The sequence below is a fragment of the Oncorhynchus nerka genome, linkage group LG11 (genome assembly GCF_034236695.1).
Source record: "Oncorhynchus nerka isolate Pitt River linkage group LG11, Oner_Uvic_2.0, whole genome shotgun sequence".
Taxonomy (NCBI): domain Eukaryota; kingdom Metazoa; phylum Chordata; class Actinopteri; order Salmoniformes; family Salmonidae; genus Oncorhynchus; species Oncorhynchus nerka.
Window position 1 is genome coordinate 68,444,712 of NC_088406.1, and position 21,080 is coordinate 68,465,791.

Here is a 21,080-nt window from a genome sequence, read left to right on the forward strand (position 1 = left end):
CATGCTAAAGTGATCTAAGGCCCATGCTAAAGTGATCTAAGGCCCATGCTAAAGTGATCTAAGGCCCATGCTAAAGTGATCTAAGGCCCATGCTAAAGTGTTCTAAGGCCCATGCTAAAGTGTTCTAAGGCCCATGTTAAAGTCATCTAAGGCCCATGTTAAAGTGATCTAAGGCCCATGCTAAAGTGATCTAAGGCCCATGTTAAAGTGATCTAAGGCCAATGCTAAAGTCATCTAAGGCCCATGCTAAAGTCATCTAAGGCCCATGTTAAAGTCATCTAAGGCCCATGTTAAAGTGATCTAAGGCCCATGCTAAAGTGATCTAAGGCCCATGCTAAAGTGATCTAAGGCCCATGCTAAAGTGATCTCAGGCCCATGCTAAAGTAATCTAAGGCCCATGCTAAAGTGCTTTCAGGCTTTCTCTATCTCTATTGAGTTGAGTTTACTGTTGCAGTTCTGTGGTCAGGTGATATGCATATTCACATAAGGAATGTCTGCAGTAAAAAAAACAGAGAGAGAGAGATGGAGAGAGAGATTACCTTCTTTTGGCCTCTTCATATTGGAGACTGAGTCTAACCTTCTCAGCCAAGGATGATCTGCTCCTCAAACCAGCCTGAGAAACGGAGGGAGAACGAGCGAGAGAGAGAGAGAGAGAGAACAAAAACATCACATGTACCTGCTTGAAGTTCAAGTGACTGGGTTTAATATCATTAGAGAGACCTCCACCTCTCCATCCCTCATTCTGCCCTCCCTCCATTTAGCATTCCATCGGTGAATGTCTCGCTCTGTGTGTGTGTGTGTGTGTGTGTGTGTGTAGGGAGGGAGAAAAGCCCCAGTGTAGTAAGCAGCTTTGCCTCTCTACCTCTAACCCTGAGCCCAGTCTGCCTGGCCGGGCCCCTAGCAGCTATCATCTGCTCCGAGGAACCAGAGGAATCCAGTGTGTGTGTGTGTGTGTGTGTGTGAGTGTGTGTGTGTGTACAGAGGAATCCAGAGTCCCACTAGGGAAGGCCCACAGAAGGGGGGCGGGGACATTCCTCTCAGTAACACACAGGCATTTTATTAAGACAAAGAAGGGACATGGGAGAGAAGGGGGGAGAGAGAGAGGAGAGAAAGCAAGAGAGAGAGAGAGAGAGAGAGAGAGAAAGTAAGAGAGAGAGAGAGAGAGAGAGAGAGAGAGAGAGAGAGAGAGAGAGAGAGAGAGAGAAAGTAAGAGAGAGAGAGAGAGAGAGGAGAGAAAGTAAGAGAGAGAGAGAGAGAGAGAGAGAGAGAGAAAGTAAGAGAGAGAGAGAGAGAGAGAGAGAGAGAGAGAAAGTAAGAGAGAGAGAGAGAAGAGAGAGAGAGAGAGAGAGAGAGAGAGGAGAGAAAGTAAGAGAGAGAGAGGAGAGAAAGTAAGAGAGAGAGAGAGAGAAAGTAAGAGAGAGAGAGAGAGAGAAAGTAAGAGAGAGAGAGAGAAAGTAAGAGAGAGAGAGAGAAAGTAAGAGAGAGAGAGAAAGTAAGAGAGAGAGAGAGAGAGAGAGAGAGAGGAGGGAGGGAGGGAAGGCACAAATTGTTGAGTGAGAGTGGGAGCAAGATAGTGTTAGAGAGAATAAGGGGAGAGAAAGTGAGAGTGAAAGAGAGGAGAGAATGAGAGGTGGTGCTCACCTCTCCAGAGACGTCTGTCTGGGAGCCGGCTTCTAGCGTCTGTCTGGAGCCCACTGGGTTCCGGAGGTCTGGTTCCGAACGGCCCATGTTATGTTCCGTGTGGAACCTCTCCTTTAGCTTAGCCAGAGACTATGGGAGAGAGGAGAACATGGGGTGGGTCTAGAGGGAAGTTCAGGGTTGAAAGGCACACCACACCAAAACGGAAAAACGAAAATTAGCATTTCTAAATCGGATAAGTTCAGCCAGTCCCTTCCTGTTTCAGTCTGTTTCCTTCTGTTGGGTTCCTATTGAACATGACCTTGCCAGGAGCTCTCAAAAAGCAGATATAGGAACCCACACACAGACCAAAATATTTCCCACACACACACGTACCTGCATGAGGTCCTGTTTCTCCTTCTCTCCAGAGCTGATGGCCCTGCGGAGAGACTTGAGCTCCGTCACGATGGCCTTGGCCTCCTTCAGACGGTATCCACTCTGCTCGCCACACAGTTTTTGGTCGATCCTGCAGAAGAGAGCGCGCACACACACACAAAGAAAGACAAGTTTTGTTCACAAATATCAGAATCTCCAATGATCTGGATTCTGGATAGATCAATTTGAATGTGAACACATCAATGTCTATATGGGTGTTAAAGTTCAGATATATACGTACGTCTACACGCATTTTCACTTACACACGAGCTAGCTCTTTGTTGAGCGATGTGTGTTGAGTGTTTGTCTAATAGCGTAGTATGAGAAAATGACATAACCAAGCAGCCTTAGTTAAGCTGCCATGCATGATTTCTGACCTTCCCAACGTGCAGTTTGTGTGTGTGTGTGTTCCTGCCCCCTTTTCACTCTTTTCCTTTATTGTGTGTGCCTCCTGAGCGGATGGAGTGTGTGTGGAGGGTGAACGACAATGCTTCATTGTTTCAATTATTGTAATAAAAGTGGCTGCTTTGGACAGGGCTTAATCCAGAGCGTGCCATGTGAGCAACATAACCCCTCTCTCTCTCTCTCTCTCCCTACATCTCCCATTCTCCTTCTTCCTCTTTCATTCTGTCTCTCCTTCTATCAACCCCCCTTCCCCCCTTCATTCTCTCCCCCCTCTCTCTTTACCTCCTATCTCATGGTCATTATCTCTCTCCCTACAAATGTGAATTCCCATTAGTAGACTGTAGAGGTTCCTACAGATGTCGGATTTTAATTTGAGCCAGTTTGCTACAGCAGGAAAATAACCCTATAGCAACAGGAATAGTGAATTATTATGTGGAATATGATTCATGGCAATTTTTGTAGTTTAGTGCTCCTGCACCAGAGTAATGTAATCAACCTGTTCTACGATCACCCCCAGGCACTACCAAGTCCAACAGACACATAACACTAAAGTTGTAAAATCACAACATTCACAGAGCAACAGACAATACACAGCTGTATGTGTGCGTGTGTTTAATAGACAGACGTGTGATAGACAGGTGTAATCAATGTGAAAAGGGGACTTACTGCTGCAAGGTTTCAAAGCCTTGTTCTTTGTAGATGAGCTCCTGTTTCATCTGGGAGAGCTCTCTCTTCAGCTTATTCACCTACAGTAGCGGAAAAATACAAATGTTAAAACCAGAGTACAGACACACATTAACAGAGACACAGAGGAATGCACTTTCATTGAGAAGAGAGGTGTGTTTTGTTCTTGTTTATTCTTGTTTATTTCACTTGCTTTGGCAATGTAAACATACGTTTCCCATGCCAATAAAGCCCCTTTGAATTGAGAGAGAAAGAAAGCGAGAGAGAGAGAGAAAGAGAAAGAGGGTACAAGAAAGAGGTAGAGGGAGAAAAAGAACGAAGATTGAGAACGACATAAACGCAGACAGTCAAGAAGACACTAGTTGCCCTCCCGAGTAGCGCAGCGTTCTAAGGCACTGCATCACTACAGACCCGGGTTCGATCCCAGGCTGTGTCATATGATCGGGAGTCCAATAGGGCGACGCACAATTGGCCCAGCGTCGTCCGGGTTAGAGAAGGGTTTGGCCGGGGGGGCTTTACTTGGCTCATCTCGCTCTAGCAACTCCTTGTGGCGGGCCGGGCGCCTGCAGGCTGACTTCAGTTGAACGGTGTTTCCTCCGACACATTGGTGCAGCTAGCTTCCTGGTTAAGCGGGCGGGTGTTAAGAAGCAAGGTTTGGTGGGTAATGTTTTGGGGGACGCATGACTCAACCTTCGCCTCCTGAGCCCGTTGGAGAGTTGCAGCGATGAGACAAGATCGAAATTGTGGAGAAAAAGGGGGTAAAATACAACAAAACAAAAAATAAATAAGAAGACACTAGTTAGGAAGAGGTGTGAGTGCGAGCGAGAGAAAGAGAGACATGCATCTTACCCTGACTTTGGTGGTGGAGATCTCAGCCTTGAGGATGTCAGGGTCATACTTAGTGCTGGACGAAGACCCCGAGAACACTGGAGGAGAGAGAGCCGCCTGGACCGTTATTGTGTGAAGGACAGACGCGCTTGTGTGTGACAATGGGTTTAGAACTAGGTTCGGGTCAGGTTCACTACTCACGGCTGGTGCGTGAGCTGGACTTGTCCTTGTATGCGTCGTTGAGGCGTGTGTACTGATCCAGGGCCAAGGCCAGCCGCTGCTCTTTGACCTGGTATCGAAGATCACAATGGAAATAAGTCTTGTTCGTTCAGTCATTCATGAGGTCCTTTGTTCATCCATTCACTCATCATAGTTGTTAATTCATTCATCCATCCTTCCACCCACCCATTCAGTCATTATTTTATTTACCCATCAATCCATCCATATATCCATCCATCCATTCACTCATCCATTTCACCTGGTACAGCTCTTTCTGGGTGACCAGGGCATCCTGGGCTACTGTCAGGTACTCCTTCAACATCCTCTCCTGCTCCTTCCTCCACTCTGCCCGGGGGTCCTCTAGCTGGGTACTCTCTAGAGAGGGGAGAATGTCATCAATGAGATCTACTCCCATAAACAAATGATGATGATGATGATGATACTTTATTTGTAGCCTCTTTTTGTGTCATACAGCTACAGCATGCCAGAACACTGATTCAGATATACAGGTAACTGCCAAAGTAATGGAAACACTTGAGTAAATGAGGGATACAAAGTATATTGAAAGCATGTAGTTCCACACAGGCGTGGTTCCTGAGTTAATCAAGCAATGAATATCCCATCATGCTTAGGGTCATGTATAAAAATGCTGTGAAGGCTATTATTTTGGCCATTATTTTGGCTACCGTGGCTATGCCCCCACATGATGACAATGCCCTCATCCACAGGGTGCGAGTGGTCACTGAATAGTTTGATGAACATAAAAAAGATATAAACCCTATGCCATGGCCATCTCAGTCACCAGATCTCAACACAATTGAACACTTATGGTAGATTCTAGAGCGGCACCTGAGACTGCGTTTTCCAGCACCATCAACAAAACATTTAATGATGGAATTTCTTGTGTTTCTTGAAGAATGGTGTCACATCCCTCTAATAGTTCCAGACACTTGTAGAATCCATGCCACGGTGTATTGAAGCTGTTCTGGTGGTTTGTGGTGGCCCAACATCCTATTAAGACATGTTGTATTCCTTTATTTTGGCAGTTACTACATTTTTTCATGGTTGACGTTTTCATCAGGTCAATCCTATCCAAAGAAAATCGACACAAACAACAATGGCATTTCACTGTGTGTTTTACACAATGTTCCTATTCCTTTAAAACCTCTAGTAACTCCCCATCCCGGGTCCGGGAGCATAATTATCGACTGACACTAATTAGCATAACGCAACGGACATAAATATTCCTAGAAAATATTCCTATTCGTGAAAATCACAAGTGAAATATATTGAGACACAGATTAGCCTTTTGTTAATCACCCTTTCATCTCAGATTTTCAAAATATGCTTTACAGCCAAAGCTAGACAAGCATTTGTGTAAGTTTATCGATAGCCTAGCATAGCATTTTGTCCAGCTAGCAGCAGGTAACTTGGTCACGGAAATCAGAAAAGCAAGAAATGAAATCGAAATTACCAAATTAAATCGTTTACTTTTGATGAGCTTCGGATGTTTTCACTCACGAGACTCCCAGTTAGATGGCCAATGTTCCTTTTTTCCCAAAATATTATTTTTGTAGGCAAAATATCTCCGTTTGTTCTTCGCGTTTGGCTGAGAAATTGCCCGGAAATTGCAGTCACGAAAACGCCGAACAATTATTCCAAATTAGCTCCATAATATTGACAGAAACATGGCAAACGTTGTTTATAATCAATCCTCAAGATGTTTTTCAAATATCTATTCGATAATATATCCACCGGGACAATTTTCAGGTTTTTCAGTAGGACCGATTGGAATAATGGCTACCTCTGTATTTTACCCGAGAATCACTCTGAGAGTCATCAGGTGACCACTTGTGCAATGTAGCCGCTTACGGGTATTCTTCAACATAAATGCGTAAAACTACGTCACAATGCTGTAGACACCTTGGGGAATACAGAGGAAAAAGTAATCTGGTTGATAGCCCATTCACTGCTCAATAGGGACGCATTGGAACGCAGAGCTTTCAAAAGATGAGTCACTTCCAGGATTGGATTTTTCTCAGGCTTTCGCCTGCAATATCAGTTCTGTTATACTCACAGACAATATTTTTTACAGTTTTGGAAACTTTAGAGTGTTTTCTATCCTAAGCTGTCTGTGAATATATATATGCATATTCTAGCATCGGGAATGTTATTTTTCCAAAAATGAAAATACTGCCCCCTAGTCACAAAAGGTAAGCACATCAGACACCAGTCAGACTCTCTTAAAATACAACACACTCAATTTGTCTCCATTTTGATTAAAAATCCATACAGAAATATCTAATTTACATAAGTATTTACACCACTGAGTCAATACATGTTAGAATCACCTTTGGCAGCGATTCCAGCTGTGAGTCTTACTGAGTAAGTCTCTAAGAGCTTTGCACAACTGGATTGTACAATATTATTATTTGAACAATTATTCAAGCTCTGTCATGTTGGTTGTTGATCATTGCTAGACAGCCATTTCAAGTCTTGACATAGATTCTCAAGCCGATTTGTCAAAACTGTAACTAGGCCAGTCAGGAACATTCAATGTCATCTTGGTAAACAACCTTGGGTGATTGCTGAAAGGTGAATTTGTGTCCCAGTATCTGTTGAAGAGCAGACTGAATCAGGTTTCCCTCTAGGCTTTTGCCTGTGCTTAGCTCTATTCGGTTTCTTTTTAGCCTAAAAAGCTCCCTAATCCTTGCCGATGGCAAGCATACCATAACATGATGCAGCCCGGCCTCCCGGGTGGCGCAGTGGTTAAGGGCGCTGTACTGCAGCGCCAGCTGTGCCACCAGAGAACTCTGGGTTCGCACCTAGGCTCTGTCGTAACTGGCCGCGACCGGGAGGTCCGTGGGGCGACGCACAATTGGCCTAGCATCGTCCGGGTTAGGGAGGGGTTGGCCGGTCGGGATATCCGTGTCTCATCGCGCACCAGCGACCCCTGTGGCGGGCCGGGCGCAGTGCGCGCTAACCAAGGTTGCCAGGGGCACGGTGTTTCTTCCGACCATTGGTGCGGCTGGCTTCCGGGTTGGATGCGCGCTGTGTTAAGAAGCAGTGCGGCTTCAACCTTCATCTCTCCCGAGCCCGTACGGGAGTTGTAGTGACGAGACAAGATAGTAGCTACTAAAAAACAATTGGATACCACGAAATTGGGGAGAAAAACGGGGTAAAAATTCAAAAAAAATCTAAATAAAACATGATGCAGCCCCCACCATGCTTGAAATTATGAAGAGTGGTACTCAGTGATGTGTTGGAGTTGTCTGAAAAATAGCGCTTTGTATTCGGGACATAAGGTTAATTTCTCTGGCAAATTATTTGCAGTTTTACTTTAGTGCCTTGTGATTAATGTTTTGGAATCTTTTTTATTTTGTACAGGCTTCTTTCTTTTCACTCTGTCATTTAGGTTAGTATTGTGGAGTAACTACAATGTTCTTGATCCATCCTGTTTTCTTCTCCTTCTCTTTGAAATTCACTGCTTGACTGAGGGACCTTACATATAATTGGAGATGGGGTAGTCGTTAAAAAAATCATGTTAACCTTTTTGGGATAGGGGGCAGCATTTTCACTTTTGGATGAATAAGCGTGCCCAGACTGAACTGCCTCCTGCTCTGTCCCAGATGCTAATATATGCATATTATTATTAGTATTGGATAGAAAACACTCTGAAGTTTCTAAAACGGTTTGAATGATGTCTGTGAGTATAACAGAACTCATATGGCAGGCAAAATCCTGAGAAGAAATCCAAACAGGAAGTGAGAAATCGATTTTCAAAACAGTGCCTACTGAAATCCCAGTGAGATATGAATGAGAATGCCCTTCCTAGGGCTTCCACTAGATGTCACCGTCTTTAGAAACTGGTTTGAGGATTCTACTATAAAGGAGGGGCTCATAATAGCTCTTTGAGTGAGGGGCTGGCAGAGAGACTCGGTCTCATGATGCGCGCTCCCGACAGAGTTTGCACTCGTTCCAATGCTTTTCTTCAGACAATGAAATTCTCCGGTTGGAACCTTATTGATGATTTATGTTAAAAACATCCTAAAGATTGATTGCATACATCATTTGACTTGTTTCTACGGACTGTAACGGAACTTTTCGGGTTTTTGTCTGGAGGAAGTGCTAGCGCCTCATGAAGATGGATTACTGGGCTGAACATGCTAACAACAAGTGGCTAAATGATGGGCTTTATGGAACTTTATGGAACAAATCAGTCATTTATTGTCGAACTGGGATTGCTGGGAGTGCGTTCTGATGAAGATCATCAAAGGTAAGTGAATATTTATAGTGTTTTTTCTAGCTTCTGTTGACGCCAAAATGGCGGATATTCCTCTGGCTGTTTTGGCTTCTGAGCACCGTTCTCAGATTATGCTTTTTCCGCAAAGTTTTTTTGAAATCTGACACAGCGGTTGCATAGAGGATAAGTCTATCTTTATTTCTGTGAATAACATTTGCATCTTGTATCAATGTTTATTATGAGTATTTCTGCAAAATCACCGGATGTTTTGAAATCATAACATTACTGCAGGTAACGCGCCAGTGTAAACCGTTTTTTGGATATAAATATGCACATTACAAAACAAAACATACATGTATTGTGTAACATGATGTCTGTCCTATGAGTGTCATCTGATAAAATTAATCACTAACCTTTGATGATCTTCATCTATATTTCTGCTTTTTGTGACTCCTATCTTTGGCTGGAAAATGACTGTGTGTGTTTTTGTGACTTGACTCTGACCTAACTTAATCATATGTTGTGCTTTTGCTGTAAAGCATTTTTGAAATTGGACACGATGGGTAGATTAACAATATATTTATCTTTCATTTGCTGTATTGGACTTATTGTATTGTTATTATGTGACTTGTTAACCTCTTGCTTCTACTCGGGACGCTTGCGTCCCAACTAGAGCTCTGGAAATGCAAATGCGCTACGCTAAATGCTAATAGTATTAGTTAAAACTCAAACGTTCATTAAAATACACATGCAGGGTATCGAATTAAAGCTACACTCGTTGTGAATCCAGGCAACAAGTCAGATTTTTAAAATGCTTTTCGGCGAAAGCATGAGAAGCTATTATCTGATAGCATGTAACACCCCAAAAGACCCGCAGGGGACGTAAACAAAATAATTAGCATTTCGGCGTTACACAAACCGCACAATAAAATAGAAAACAGTCATTACCTTTCACCATCTTCTTTGTTGGCACTCCTAGATGTCCCATAAACACTATTGGGTCTTTATTTCGATTAAATCGGCCCATATAAAGCCAAGATATCGTTATATGTAGACTGTGTGATAAACGAAAAAACATCGTTTCAAAACGTAACGTCATTTTTTAAAATTCAAAAGTCGACGATAAACTTTCACAAAACACTTCGAAATACGTTTGTAATGCAACTTTAGGTATTAGTAAACGTTAATAAGCGATAAAATTCATCAGGAGGCGATGTAAAGATCATTAGCTGTCCGTCTGGAAAAATGTCCGGCTAGAAACTCAACGAAAATATCCGGTCCTAGACCTAAGGAAATACGGTGCCCTGCATGTGTTTGACCAAGAAAAAACTTGAAGGGAAATGACAAGACTCTAGACACCGTGTGGAAGCTGTAGGTACTGCAACCTCAGTCAATTAATTGTGGTTCACCTTTATCAATGGGTTCAAGTAGCGCATGGATATATTTTCCCATTTTCAGTGATCAGTTTTTCCTGTGCTTTTCGATGTAAATGCCGTTCTGGTAAAGCCACAGCAGTGATTTAACCAGTTTTATAAATGTCTGAGTGTTTTCTATCCACACAGACTAAGCAAATGCATATACTATATTCCTGGCATGAGTAGCAGGGCGCTGAAATGTTGCGCGATTTTTAACAGAATGTTCAAAAAAGTAGAGGGTCGACTTAAGAGGTTAAGCAAATTTTTACTCCTGAACTTTTTTATTCTTGCCATAATAAAGGGGTTGAACACTTATTGACTCAAGTAATTTCAGCTTTTCATTCTTAATTAATTTGTTTAAAAAATGTATTATAATAATTCCACTTTGACATTATGGGGTATTGTGGGTCGGCCAGTGACACAACATTGCAATTTAATCCATTTTAAATTCAGGCTGTTAACGCAACAAAAATTGGAAAAAGTCAAGGGGTGTGAATACTTTCTGAAGGAACTGTATACTGCAAACGAAGCAGGCCTACACCCACATCTTAACAGTGGGTTGTTTTGAGGAAAGAAAAAGGCACAGTGGGAGAGCAGAGGAAGCAATCCATCTGAATCAATCACAACACTACTCGCTCGCTCTCTTCCTCTCTCACTCTTGCTCCCACTCTCTCCTTTCCCTCTCTCGTTCTCTGTCTCTGCCCTCTTTTGTTTGTCTCTTACCCTCTCTTCTGGGTTAGCCCACAACTCTGTCCGGTGGCAGGGAAGGAAAGGGTTAATCCTTCATTCCTTACTGTATTTTGACTGTGTCCCAAATGCCACCCAATTCCCTATGTAGAGTAGGGCCCATAGGGCTTTGGTCAAAAGTAGTGCACTATATAGGGAATAGCGTGCCATTTGGGAGACACAGCCTTTGTGTGGAAAACAACAAGTCTCTACACTAAGAGCACGGCCCCCTCCGTGCCACACTAAGTATGTCAGCAATGCAGAGACTGGCTGCTATGAGGAATAACCGGATTTCACTCCAGCAGGATTTTTTGTGTGTGTGTGTGTGTGTGTGTGTGTGTACGTGCTTGTGACTGTGCCTGTGTCTCCACTCTCCCGCTCTCTCTGTCTCCCTCTCTCTATGGAGCTCTCAGCCCTGTGTATTCTTCTGCTGAGGGTGTAAGGTACCCAGCAAACCAAAATTGGTTATGTGAAATTTCCCAGAACATTCGTTAGCTCGCGGCATATGTTCTAATAAAGCAAAAACAAAATATTTGATACAAACATTGTATAATCATCAGCACGACTGGGCAGTATCTGTGTTATGAGAATGTTTGATGAAACCTAACGAATGTTCTGGGAACTTCCACAGAACCAATTTTGGTTTGCTGGAAAAACATTACTCGTACATTGTGTTATTACATTGCCTGGAAACCTAATGAGAAAGTTTGGGGAATGTGGTTGTTACAGATGTGCACAACATTTTAGTAAATGTTAGGAGAACATTCCAAATATATTTAATTTAAACCATAAAAAAATATTACAATAATTTGCTATCATCCTAATGTTATATATAAAAAAAAAAACATAACGAGAATCTTAGCTAATGTACTGGGAACGTTCCCAGTTTGCTGGGTAGGATAATCCTCGGTTAGGCCCTAAGTAATGTTTTGTTTCTGATCTGCTATATAACTTGTGGTCAATGTTGGGAGTTGCTCTTGCGCTCTGAGGTTGGTAAACGGTTCCCTACAAATCAAATTAATCAATGTGAATCAATGTGAATCATGTTGGCTAGACACTGTATCGATGTCCTACAGAAGTGGTTGTATGATACGATAAATGATTTGAGTTTCACACACACACATATACACACACTTGGGAACACAAAGCCACATGCTGATGAGCAACCCTAAAAGGTATGAGGTAGTGGCTAGAGCACAATGGACAGTGTTGACACAGTCAGTCTATTGTTTCGTCATTGGTATCTGACAGCACACTCCTGCCTGCACGGGCAGAACACACCCACCTCAACTCTCAGGATGTGACTGAATATCTGACTGAATGAATGCCTGACTGGCACACACACGCCTGATATACAGAACACACGCGTGTGTGTCCACCTACAGCCTACAATGCCATTTTATGAGAGCTTATAAGAGTGCGAGGGAGAGCATGTGTCTGTCTACCTCTATGCATAATAAACCCAGGATTTCAACAGGACCTCCACTAAGACAGGGGAACCCAAAGCAACTCCCTGAGTGGGTATGTGAAGTCAGGGTAAGTTCCAACTAGGTTAGGCAACCACGCTTATCTGGGCCCATCTACGCCACATAAAAGAAGGCAAATCACCACACATAACAGACCCTTATCAACCCCCGTCCCGTCCCTCCCTCCACTCCAACAATGCAGGGAGGCCACAGGGCAGCAGCAGGGTTTACATAATAAGGAAGTGAGGCCTGCTGGGCGGGGGACAGCCTGGGCAGGGAGGGAGAAGCTAGGACAGGACAGACAAGGAGAAGTAGGTACCCACCCAGACTAACCCCCCAGCCGCCCTGTCTTGCCATAACTAGGGCCAGGAGTTTTTTCCCCCTGGTGTTCACCAGACCTGCAGAGGATAGACTCTGGGCCCTTGTCTATCAGTCCACATTCTCCACTCACCTCACAGGTATCTGGGATACAGCCTAGACAGGTGATCATTAGAAAAGCACTTTTGCAATTATGTTAGCACAGCTGAAAACTGTTGTGCTCATTAAAGCAGCAATAAAACTGGCCTTCTTTAGACTAGTTGAGTATCTGGAGCATCAGAATTTGTGGGTTCGATTACGGGCTCAAAATGGCCAGAAACAAAGAACTTTCTTCTGAAACTCGTCAGTCTATTCTTGTTCGGAGAAATTATGGCTATTCCATGCAAGAAATTGCCAAAAAACTGAAGATCTCGTACAACGCTGTGTACTACTCCCTTCACAGAACAGCACAAATTGGTCCTAACCAGAATAGAAAGAAGAGTGGGAGGCCCCGGTGCACAACTGCGCAAGAGGACAAAGTACATTAAAGTGTCTCGTTTGAGAAACAGATGCCTCACAAGGCCTCAACTGGCAGCTTCAGTAAATATTACCTGCAAAACACCAGTCTCAACGTCAACAGTGAAGAGGCGACTCCGGGATGCTGGCCTGCTGATAATGGGCCTCAGTACGCCTAAGTATATATTCCATAAAAAATCAGCCGTTTCCAGCTACAATAGTAATTTACAACATTAACATTGTCTACACCATATTTCTGATCAATTTTATGTTATTTTAATGGACAAAATGTTTGCTTTTCTTTCAAAAACAAGGACATTTCTAAGTGACCCCAAACTTTTGAACGGTAGTGTACATTGACAAATGGTCATTGGGGTGTTTGTTGAGAAAGGAAAGTGTATCACTTCGATAAGGAGGCTTTCACACCAAATTGGTTTGGAGAGGTTTTTCCAGCTCTGGTGCATTTTCCTCCTTAGTTCAGAACTTTTTCTATACTAGAACATGAAAAATGGTTCAGTACCAGATTTTTTCTCTCCTTTCGGCACTTCTGTCAAATTTGCCTCACAGATCAACTCTGTCAGCGCAGCCAACGTCCCCCTTATAGTACGAAAGTACTGCGTGTGGTCCACTTAGCCTGATCTCAGCGTCTGGGCTGCACCATGTTAGCTCCCCACTCATGCTGCACAGAGGTTAACACACTTGAATAATACGACACGGCATGTAGAAATGTTGAAGCTACATGCCGTGTCGTTACTGTCAATGTCGTTACTGTTCGCAAAACAATGTCCATAAAGGATAGAACACTTTACAATGCATGCCGATACCGGTAGCTTCCAGCTTCGTAGGCTAACTTTTCTTGCTAGCTAACAGCTTTGTTTGTTTTAATATGCAAACCATAATGCAAAATATGCCGATTTTTAACACTGATTGCCACCAAAACTTTATTCATTCACTTAATCAGTCTCTCTCTCGCATCTCTCCCATAGATGATCTATTTCCTCAGTGAACTGACCCCAGGCCACCCCCTTCTTGCCTCGTGAATGAAGTCATTACTGGTTAAAGAGACAGTGCACACTTTTATCAAACGAGCAACTCCTATGCGAATGTTGTCTGTCAGTACAATAAAATAAAAACGGAAAGGAAACAGATCGTTCTGTTCATCTGTATCCCCATGAAATCGGCCAAAACAAGCTCAATAACTCAATGCACGCACACACTCCTATTGATTATATGCATCCGTGTGAATAGGCCTAGGCTACATCTTGATTTACCCAGTTTATCAATAGAGATGTACCATTCAAATGAAAAATTACCATTAGGTTGTTATGTAGTTAGATTGTAAAAACAAAGTCAAATTGATTGTATGATTGTATAATTGATTCTTTAATGGATGCATGGCTGTCTCTGAAAAATGTTGATGCAAAAAATGTCAAATGGAATGATATTGAACTCAAAAGACGCCCAACGATTGAACAGAGCAGTAGCTGTGTTTATCTGTCTGGATCAAGTGCCATTCTGTGACTCAGGTTCAAATTCCTTCTTTTTTTGCAGTGTTATCGTTTTGGTATTGAGTATTGTGACGGTATCGAGAATCGTGATACTTAACCTGGTATCGATGTCCAAATTCTGGTATCGCGACAACACTAATAGGCTACTGAATATAGCCTATTCACCTCGCAGTCAGAGGGGATATTGAGCTGTTTCCTCCTGCATGTTGTTGGAAGACCAAAGCGAAAGTAATATGAAGTTTGGGACACAAGTTACGCCTCTTCCTAATCATAGATGGATTTAACATTTACCTCCAATAAACAAATGATTTATGGTTTTGTTTAGGCATTTTAGTTTGTTTGACATTCGCCAATGTGAAACCAACCAGACCAAATGAAAAAAAGACAATGCAACAAGCCAAACTCGGATTCAAACTATAGCTCAGAAGTGCAGAAATACACTGTATCCAACCACCCACAGGAGGGCCAGCCTTAATACACCGAAGCTAAGGAGTCTCCACACAATCATCCAATCCTGACTGACAGCTGACTGGGTTTGTTTACCCACCGGTGTTAGACAAACAAACAAAGCTAAATCGCAGTAGAAATGTGTGTGAGAGCAACAGATAAATAGAATCTCTAGCCCACACAACAACAACAACAACAGCAGCAGCAGCAGCAGCAGCTAGCTCACATCTCAACCCTGCAGCTACAGCCAGGCAGCACAATGGAAAAACATTTGGGAAATGGATTTAATCTGTATTGGGAGAAAACAAACATCTGATTTAATTGAATGGAGTTAATAAAATTATTTTTAATGTGAGTGTTTTCCTAAGGGATCAGCAGGAGACAGACGGTCCGTGTGGAATTTAATCTGCTCATTTTGAAATGAACGTGACTAATTGAATCATAAAATTATTTAATTTAGTGGAGATGAGTTTGAAAACTTTTCTCTCCCTCTCCCTCCCTCTCTCTCTCCGTATTCAGTTTTTCTTCTGTTTGCCTATTCTGATTCCTGGAAATGATGTGGCATAATAAGTTGCAAAGGTGAGGGAATACCATATCAATATGTACAATTCATATGAAAAATTCCGTGACAATATTAATATCAAGATCAATCTGCTGACAATTTTGATAAATTCAACATAGCTTATTGTCTTGGCCTGACACTTCCAAAAATGACATCTGTGAGTTTGCAACATGTTTTCGGCTTTAACATGCTTACTTAATGTCACTGATAAGACTGCTGGCAGTCAACCACCACACTCATAATATCTCTGGATATCATCAGATTAGTGTTATTTAGCCCATATCAGTTAGAAAACAGGTTTTCACAACTGAAAACTCTTGACAAATGAAAAGCGTAAAACTCAGCTAAAGACTACCGAGCAAAGAAAGGGCCGGGTAAAGATTTTGGCCACAGTAAGGATTTTGACTCGACTTTAACTCGATTATTTCTCAAAGTTCAGTCAATACAAATAATACATTCATCATTCGACGGAGACACTTGGCGAATGATCATACGTCTCATCAATATCAAACAACATGGCGCTCTGACTATAAATAATACAATAAGTTCCAGTGATTTTCAGTTCCTAAATACCAATAGGTAATTCAGAGAAAGAAAACCAAAATAAATCGACATCCTTACAGTTTCTGCCGTTCTACTCATTTCTCTGTGTTGTGTTTGAGAAAATCAAATCCAGTGTCGGGAAATAGCCCAAACATCTGAGATGTAATCTTGGATGTAACAGCCTGGGGTCCTTTGTTTAGGATGGACAGAACAGTGATTGCCCGGGTGGAAGGCCCATATGGTTTTGGCACAGACATAATGTTACTGAGGTAACACTGAGGTAAACCTGTCAACTTACTGTTGATGTGGTCGATGTAGTAGATGCCAATCTGAGGGTCGTATGAGGCCTCCCATCCCCACGGTAACTCGTCTCCCACACAGTCCGCAAACGACAGGGGCTTCGTCAACCTGAGAGAGAAAGAGAGAGAAACATACAGTATCTGTACACAGAAACATACAGTATCTGTACACAGAAACATACAGTATCTGTACACAGAAACATACAGTATCTGTACACAGAAACATACAGTTTCTGTACACAGAAGCATACAGTTTCTGTACACAGAAGCATACAGTATCTGTACACAGAAGCATACAGTATCTGTACACAGAAGCATACAGTATCTGTACACAGAAGCGTAAAGCTAGTGCATATCGTAACCAATATATAAACTACATAAGGTGGTTCATTCATATAAAAAGACGAGTAAAAAGAAAAGCCATAAAGGAATCATCCATTACTACAACGCTGGTTTATAGTGACCTCCGTCAGAGGCCATTGACTGTCTAGAACGTTCCATGTGAAAGACCTAGTGACCTTAGAAACTAGAGTTCAGAAAGACAAGCCACTAAACAACAACAACACCACTGGAGCATCCAGCAGTAACAGTGACACATTCCTGAGGGACCAAAGTCTAAAACTGGCATCGTGGTACCACTCACTCAGCTCAGTGTGGCTGGCTGTGGGCTGGGGGAAGTCTGGCTAGACAGGGAGAGAGAAGGGACACTAAACCACTGTTCCATCTATTTGAGATGCGTTGCCCAAGGACTGGCTGGGTGGCTGCCTGAACATTGTTCCCGCTCTCCTTTCTACTGGTATTTTGGATGACTTGGCCCATGTAGACAGTAGACGAGAGACAACCAAGTTCACTGGGTCATGACAAGATGGAGGTGGAGAACGGGTGTAGGAGTGAGAGGGAGAGAGCGGTTTTGGAAGATTGTGTTGTATCTTTGAAACTCCAAAAAATGTTTGAGAAACTGGGACAGAATCTATATTGAATAAGTCTAAGAATGTGGGCAATGGGTATTAACGTAGCAGTTTAAGCCAAGCCAGCATGCCGCCCGGCGTACTTCACTGTGTTTATTCAGTGCACTCTAAGACACACAAACGCTAATGCTAACAAACAGGTGCACACACACACACAGGCCAACTCTCTTGGCCTGGGCGGCTGTCAGTCTGGTATGCACGCTCCCTCGGCTGTAAACGTTAAAAATTAGACAGGCGGTATTCCTGGTATGCCCCCTCGGCTGGGTCGGCCGACTATCGCACTCCGTACACCACCGACGACCTTTGAACTCAGAAGCGAGTCTCTGGACTGGTCTGCTGTCCTCGCACTGTCCTACTATAGGTATTGGCCTACCATGACTATTATCTACAGTTATTACTATGCTATCAGTTTAGCATCAGAGTGGCTGTTCAACTGAAGAACGAATGCATGAACCAAGCGTTTGAAAAGCTAAAAACCTCTACATTGTCAGTAGACCAATCACTAACATCACACTGATCAAACCAACACTTTACTGTTTGGACACAGGCCCATCACCGAGAAATGTCCTCATACAACACTCAGTCAGGTCAGCAGCAACACTAAGCAATGTGAAAATAGAGACCGTGCTGAAGTGACAGGACAGGGACCGCCCTCCTCCCTCTCCACTATGGCGTGACTATTGAGAAATCTTCTGACTAGTAGTCTGCCCCTCAGTGTGTGTGTGTACCACATTCCAGAAATTGATAACTCACTCACACCTTGGCTACCCACCCCGCAATGACATGTCCTCACCTCACCCAACTGCCATGTCACACATTCATGCTCTGAACCCTCTCTCTCTCTCACACACACACACACACAAATGGCCAGCCCAACACCTTCATCAGCCCCATACATCACCTCGGGGCACCTCCTTCCCCTGCACAATAACCAAGACTGCTACAAATGACGTCATGTCCAAAAGAGAGAAAAGTGTTAAATCTGGCCCTTCACACATCTGAGGACAAATCATTAAGGTTCCCAGCCACACAGTCAGCAGTGGGACACAAAGACCTGGACTGGAGCTTGTTGCTGTGGCTGAGATAAGATATCTGACTGACTAGCACCTTTTGATGCGTCCCGACCAACAGAAGAGGAGCCAAACATCACCACTACAGAGAGGTGTGGGTGTGCGTGTGTGTGAAGAGGAGATATGTGAGGGAGAGATAAGAGGAAGACAACAGGGGAGGTGGGATGGGATGATTGGACGGTACACTGTCGTCATGGTAACAATGATCCAATGTCTTTAGGCCTGGGCCTATTTCTCACCACAGCGGTCGGCTGAGGGGACATAAAGAGACTAAAAGAGACTCCCATTAGTCACTGTCTCTGACAGCATCTCCAGAACAGAACAGGCTGATTGTTGAAGGGTTGAATGGATGTGAGAAACAAGCTGTAACCGTCCTAACAATGTAAACAATGTGAGTTGGGGCTTTGTTTTCTGGCCAAAGCTAATTTTGCACCTAAGCAATTAGCCTATCAGACCACAACAATACAAACTAGTTGCTACGTCTGGTGAGACGGGCCTACTTTGTTGAAATTCACTTTCACACTAGAGTGCTGACCTCTGTGTCAAGAGATGCTCTACAGAAGAGGCGTGACAGGCGAGCAGGCTTTTGTTCCAGCCCAGCACTGACACCTAATTCAACTGAACGCTACATCCATGGTTAGCTGAATACAAGTGAAAACATACAGTGGCAGGCTACTAGATAGAGACACATTGAAAGCATTCAGCATAGCCCCTAGGAATATGTTGGCCGGCCAGTGGAGGAGCAGGAAACCGTGGCCTGTGGACGGCCATGTGTGGCGCACATTACAGGACGCGGCCATGTTTTCTGGTCTCCAAGGCTACCACACACTCTTGTTTTTGTCGTCCCTCTATTTCCCCTTTCCTCTCCCTTCTCCCTCTCGTTCAGACTCAAGCACAGACGCCAGCAGCTGTGAAAAGCCACGATTTACATCACTTCTTTTATTATCGGTCTTCTCCTGTCTCTTTCCCCCCTACCGTGCCAACCACGTCATACAAAGCGCCAAAAAAAGTAAAGAAGAAAAAAGAGCGGGAGGGAAGACTTTTGTGGCAGAGGCCATGCTTTTACAAATTCGCCCCAATTAAACGGGTCAAGCTCCAAACTGAGAGGGCCAAGAGAATTTGTGCGTGTGTGTCTGCATGTGTACGCGGGACTGTGTGTGTGTGTGTGTGTGTATGGGAGGGGAGAAACCTGGGCTGGAGTCTTATCTATGCCTCCTCTTCTGGAAATAAACAGTTTTGGGTCTGGAGCAGTGAGGAGGGAGGCATTTACATTTCTCTATTTTCTGGGGGATTTAGACAGGGAGGGAGGGAGGGAGGGCTCAGGAATGTGGTGCAGCACTCTGACACTGCCTCTTATTCTCAGCCCCTCTCATAAATCCGAGATCTGGATGGCTGGGCCTGTCAGACGTCAGGGGGAGGAGAGCGAAAGAAGGAGGGAAATAGAAAGGGGGAGGCAGAGGGGGAAGAGTGAGAGGGGGAGTGAGAAAGAAGAGAGAAGGATGGAGAGCGAGAGAGATTGAAATAATTTGTCAACCATATTGTAGAACCTACATTGTTTTCACAACGTTAAATCACTCCTGTCAGTTAGGCCGTTGCCAATGACGCTCATTTTAAATGTGAATTTGAGAGGCGAGGGAAAGCAAGGGAGAAAGGTTGGGGAAAAAAGAGGGATTCCTTTTTTTCTGCCAAAAATGTGTATTCCTCCACTGGACAGCCAGGGTCCCCTCTGCTTGACTGAACAGAACAGGTCTAGTCCCTGGCCTGACTGTAACCATAGGGATGAGAGGGGATGACGTGCAGATGAAGCATGAGACAGTCTTGGCGGGGTGCTATGCTAAAGGTGGGAGGGTCCACTTGGATTCCAAGTATAACACACCCACACCAAAATCTTTTCAAAACGCATCCTTGTGCGATGAATTGGGGGATATTGCGTTGACAGGGTTCGTGCTTTCCAACTTTACTTCATAATACCAGAGTACAGGGGTGAATCATTTGTAAATATGAAACACCTGTTGCTATCTGGCAATGGGAGTTTTCCCAATTCCCATACACAAAAAGTTCCATCCTATGTCAATGGAGAATCATTTCTGGACAAATTATATGGATGAAGTGAGTTATTCTTTGTGGCACACTATGCATGTCTCTGTTCCATCTATCCATCACGTCATGGTTATTATGATGCACTGAACCGGTACCTCGCAACTAGGGTTGCACATTTTGGGGAATATTCAGAGGTGGAAACTTTCCGTGGCAATTAACGGGAATATATGGGAATTAATGGCAATATATGGGAATTCATGGAAATATGCAAATTAATAATAATACCATTTAAATGTAGAGGTTTTTTTGCATTAGATATATTTAACATATCATATGGAGACAGAAACATTTTACCTTATCATCAGTAGACATAATTGCAAATGATTAAATCCTTCCGATAGACATTTAGTTACGAATTGTACTTTAATTAAATGAGTTGACTCTTCACATGGGATGATTTCACTGAACAACAAAAGAAAGGGAATATTGAATGATCCATTGAATCTCCCAAAAACATTTTCAACATACATCTGTTAAATGATAGTCTAGAAACTAAAGCTTTGGTTGTCTTCCTCTCAAGCTTCCATGTGTTCTCCCTGGATGTCCACCTCCTGAACATCGGACTCTGAGGCCTCATCTTCACTGTCACTTTCCAACCTTGTTGAGGATGGCACGTTGTCAGGCTCAAAAAGCCTCATATTTGCCTGGATGGCCACCAATTATTCAACCCTTGTATTGGTCAGCCTGTTGCGTGCTTTGGTGTGTATGTTCCCAAACAAGGACCAGTTACTC

The 21,080-nt window shown here is 43.4% G+C and overlaps 1 protein-coding gene across 1 annotated transcript in view; it reads right to left on the minus strand.

Moving 5' to 3' along the window:
- The window catches only part of LOC115137565 (protein WWC2-like), a 51,133-nt gene that overhangs the window by 21,203 nt on the left and 8,850 nt on the right, over window positions 1-21,080 (minus strand). Inside the window, 8 exon segments of the mRNA XM_065024892.1 lie at window positions 540-613; window positions 1,642-1,770; window positions 2,014-2,143; window positions 3,124-3,203; window positions 3,991-4,067; window positions 4,171-4,258; window positions 4,448-4,563; window positions 16,210-16,319. Of these exon segments, the coding sequence (XP_064880964.1) occupies window positions 540-613; window positions 1,642-1,770; window positions 2,014-2,143; window positions 3,124-3,203; window positions 3,991-4,067; window positions 4,171-4,258; window positions 4,448-4,563; window positions 16,210-16,319 (804 nt within the window).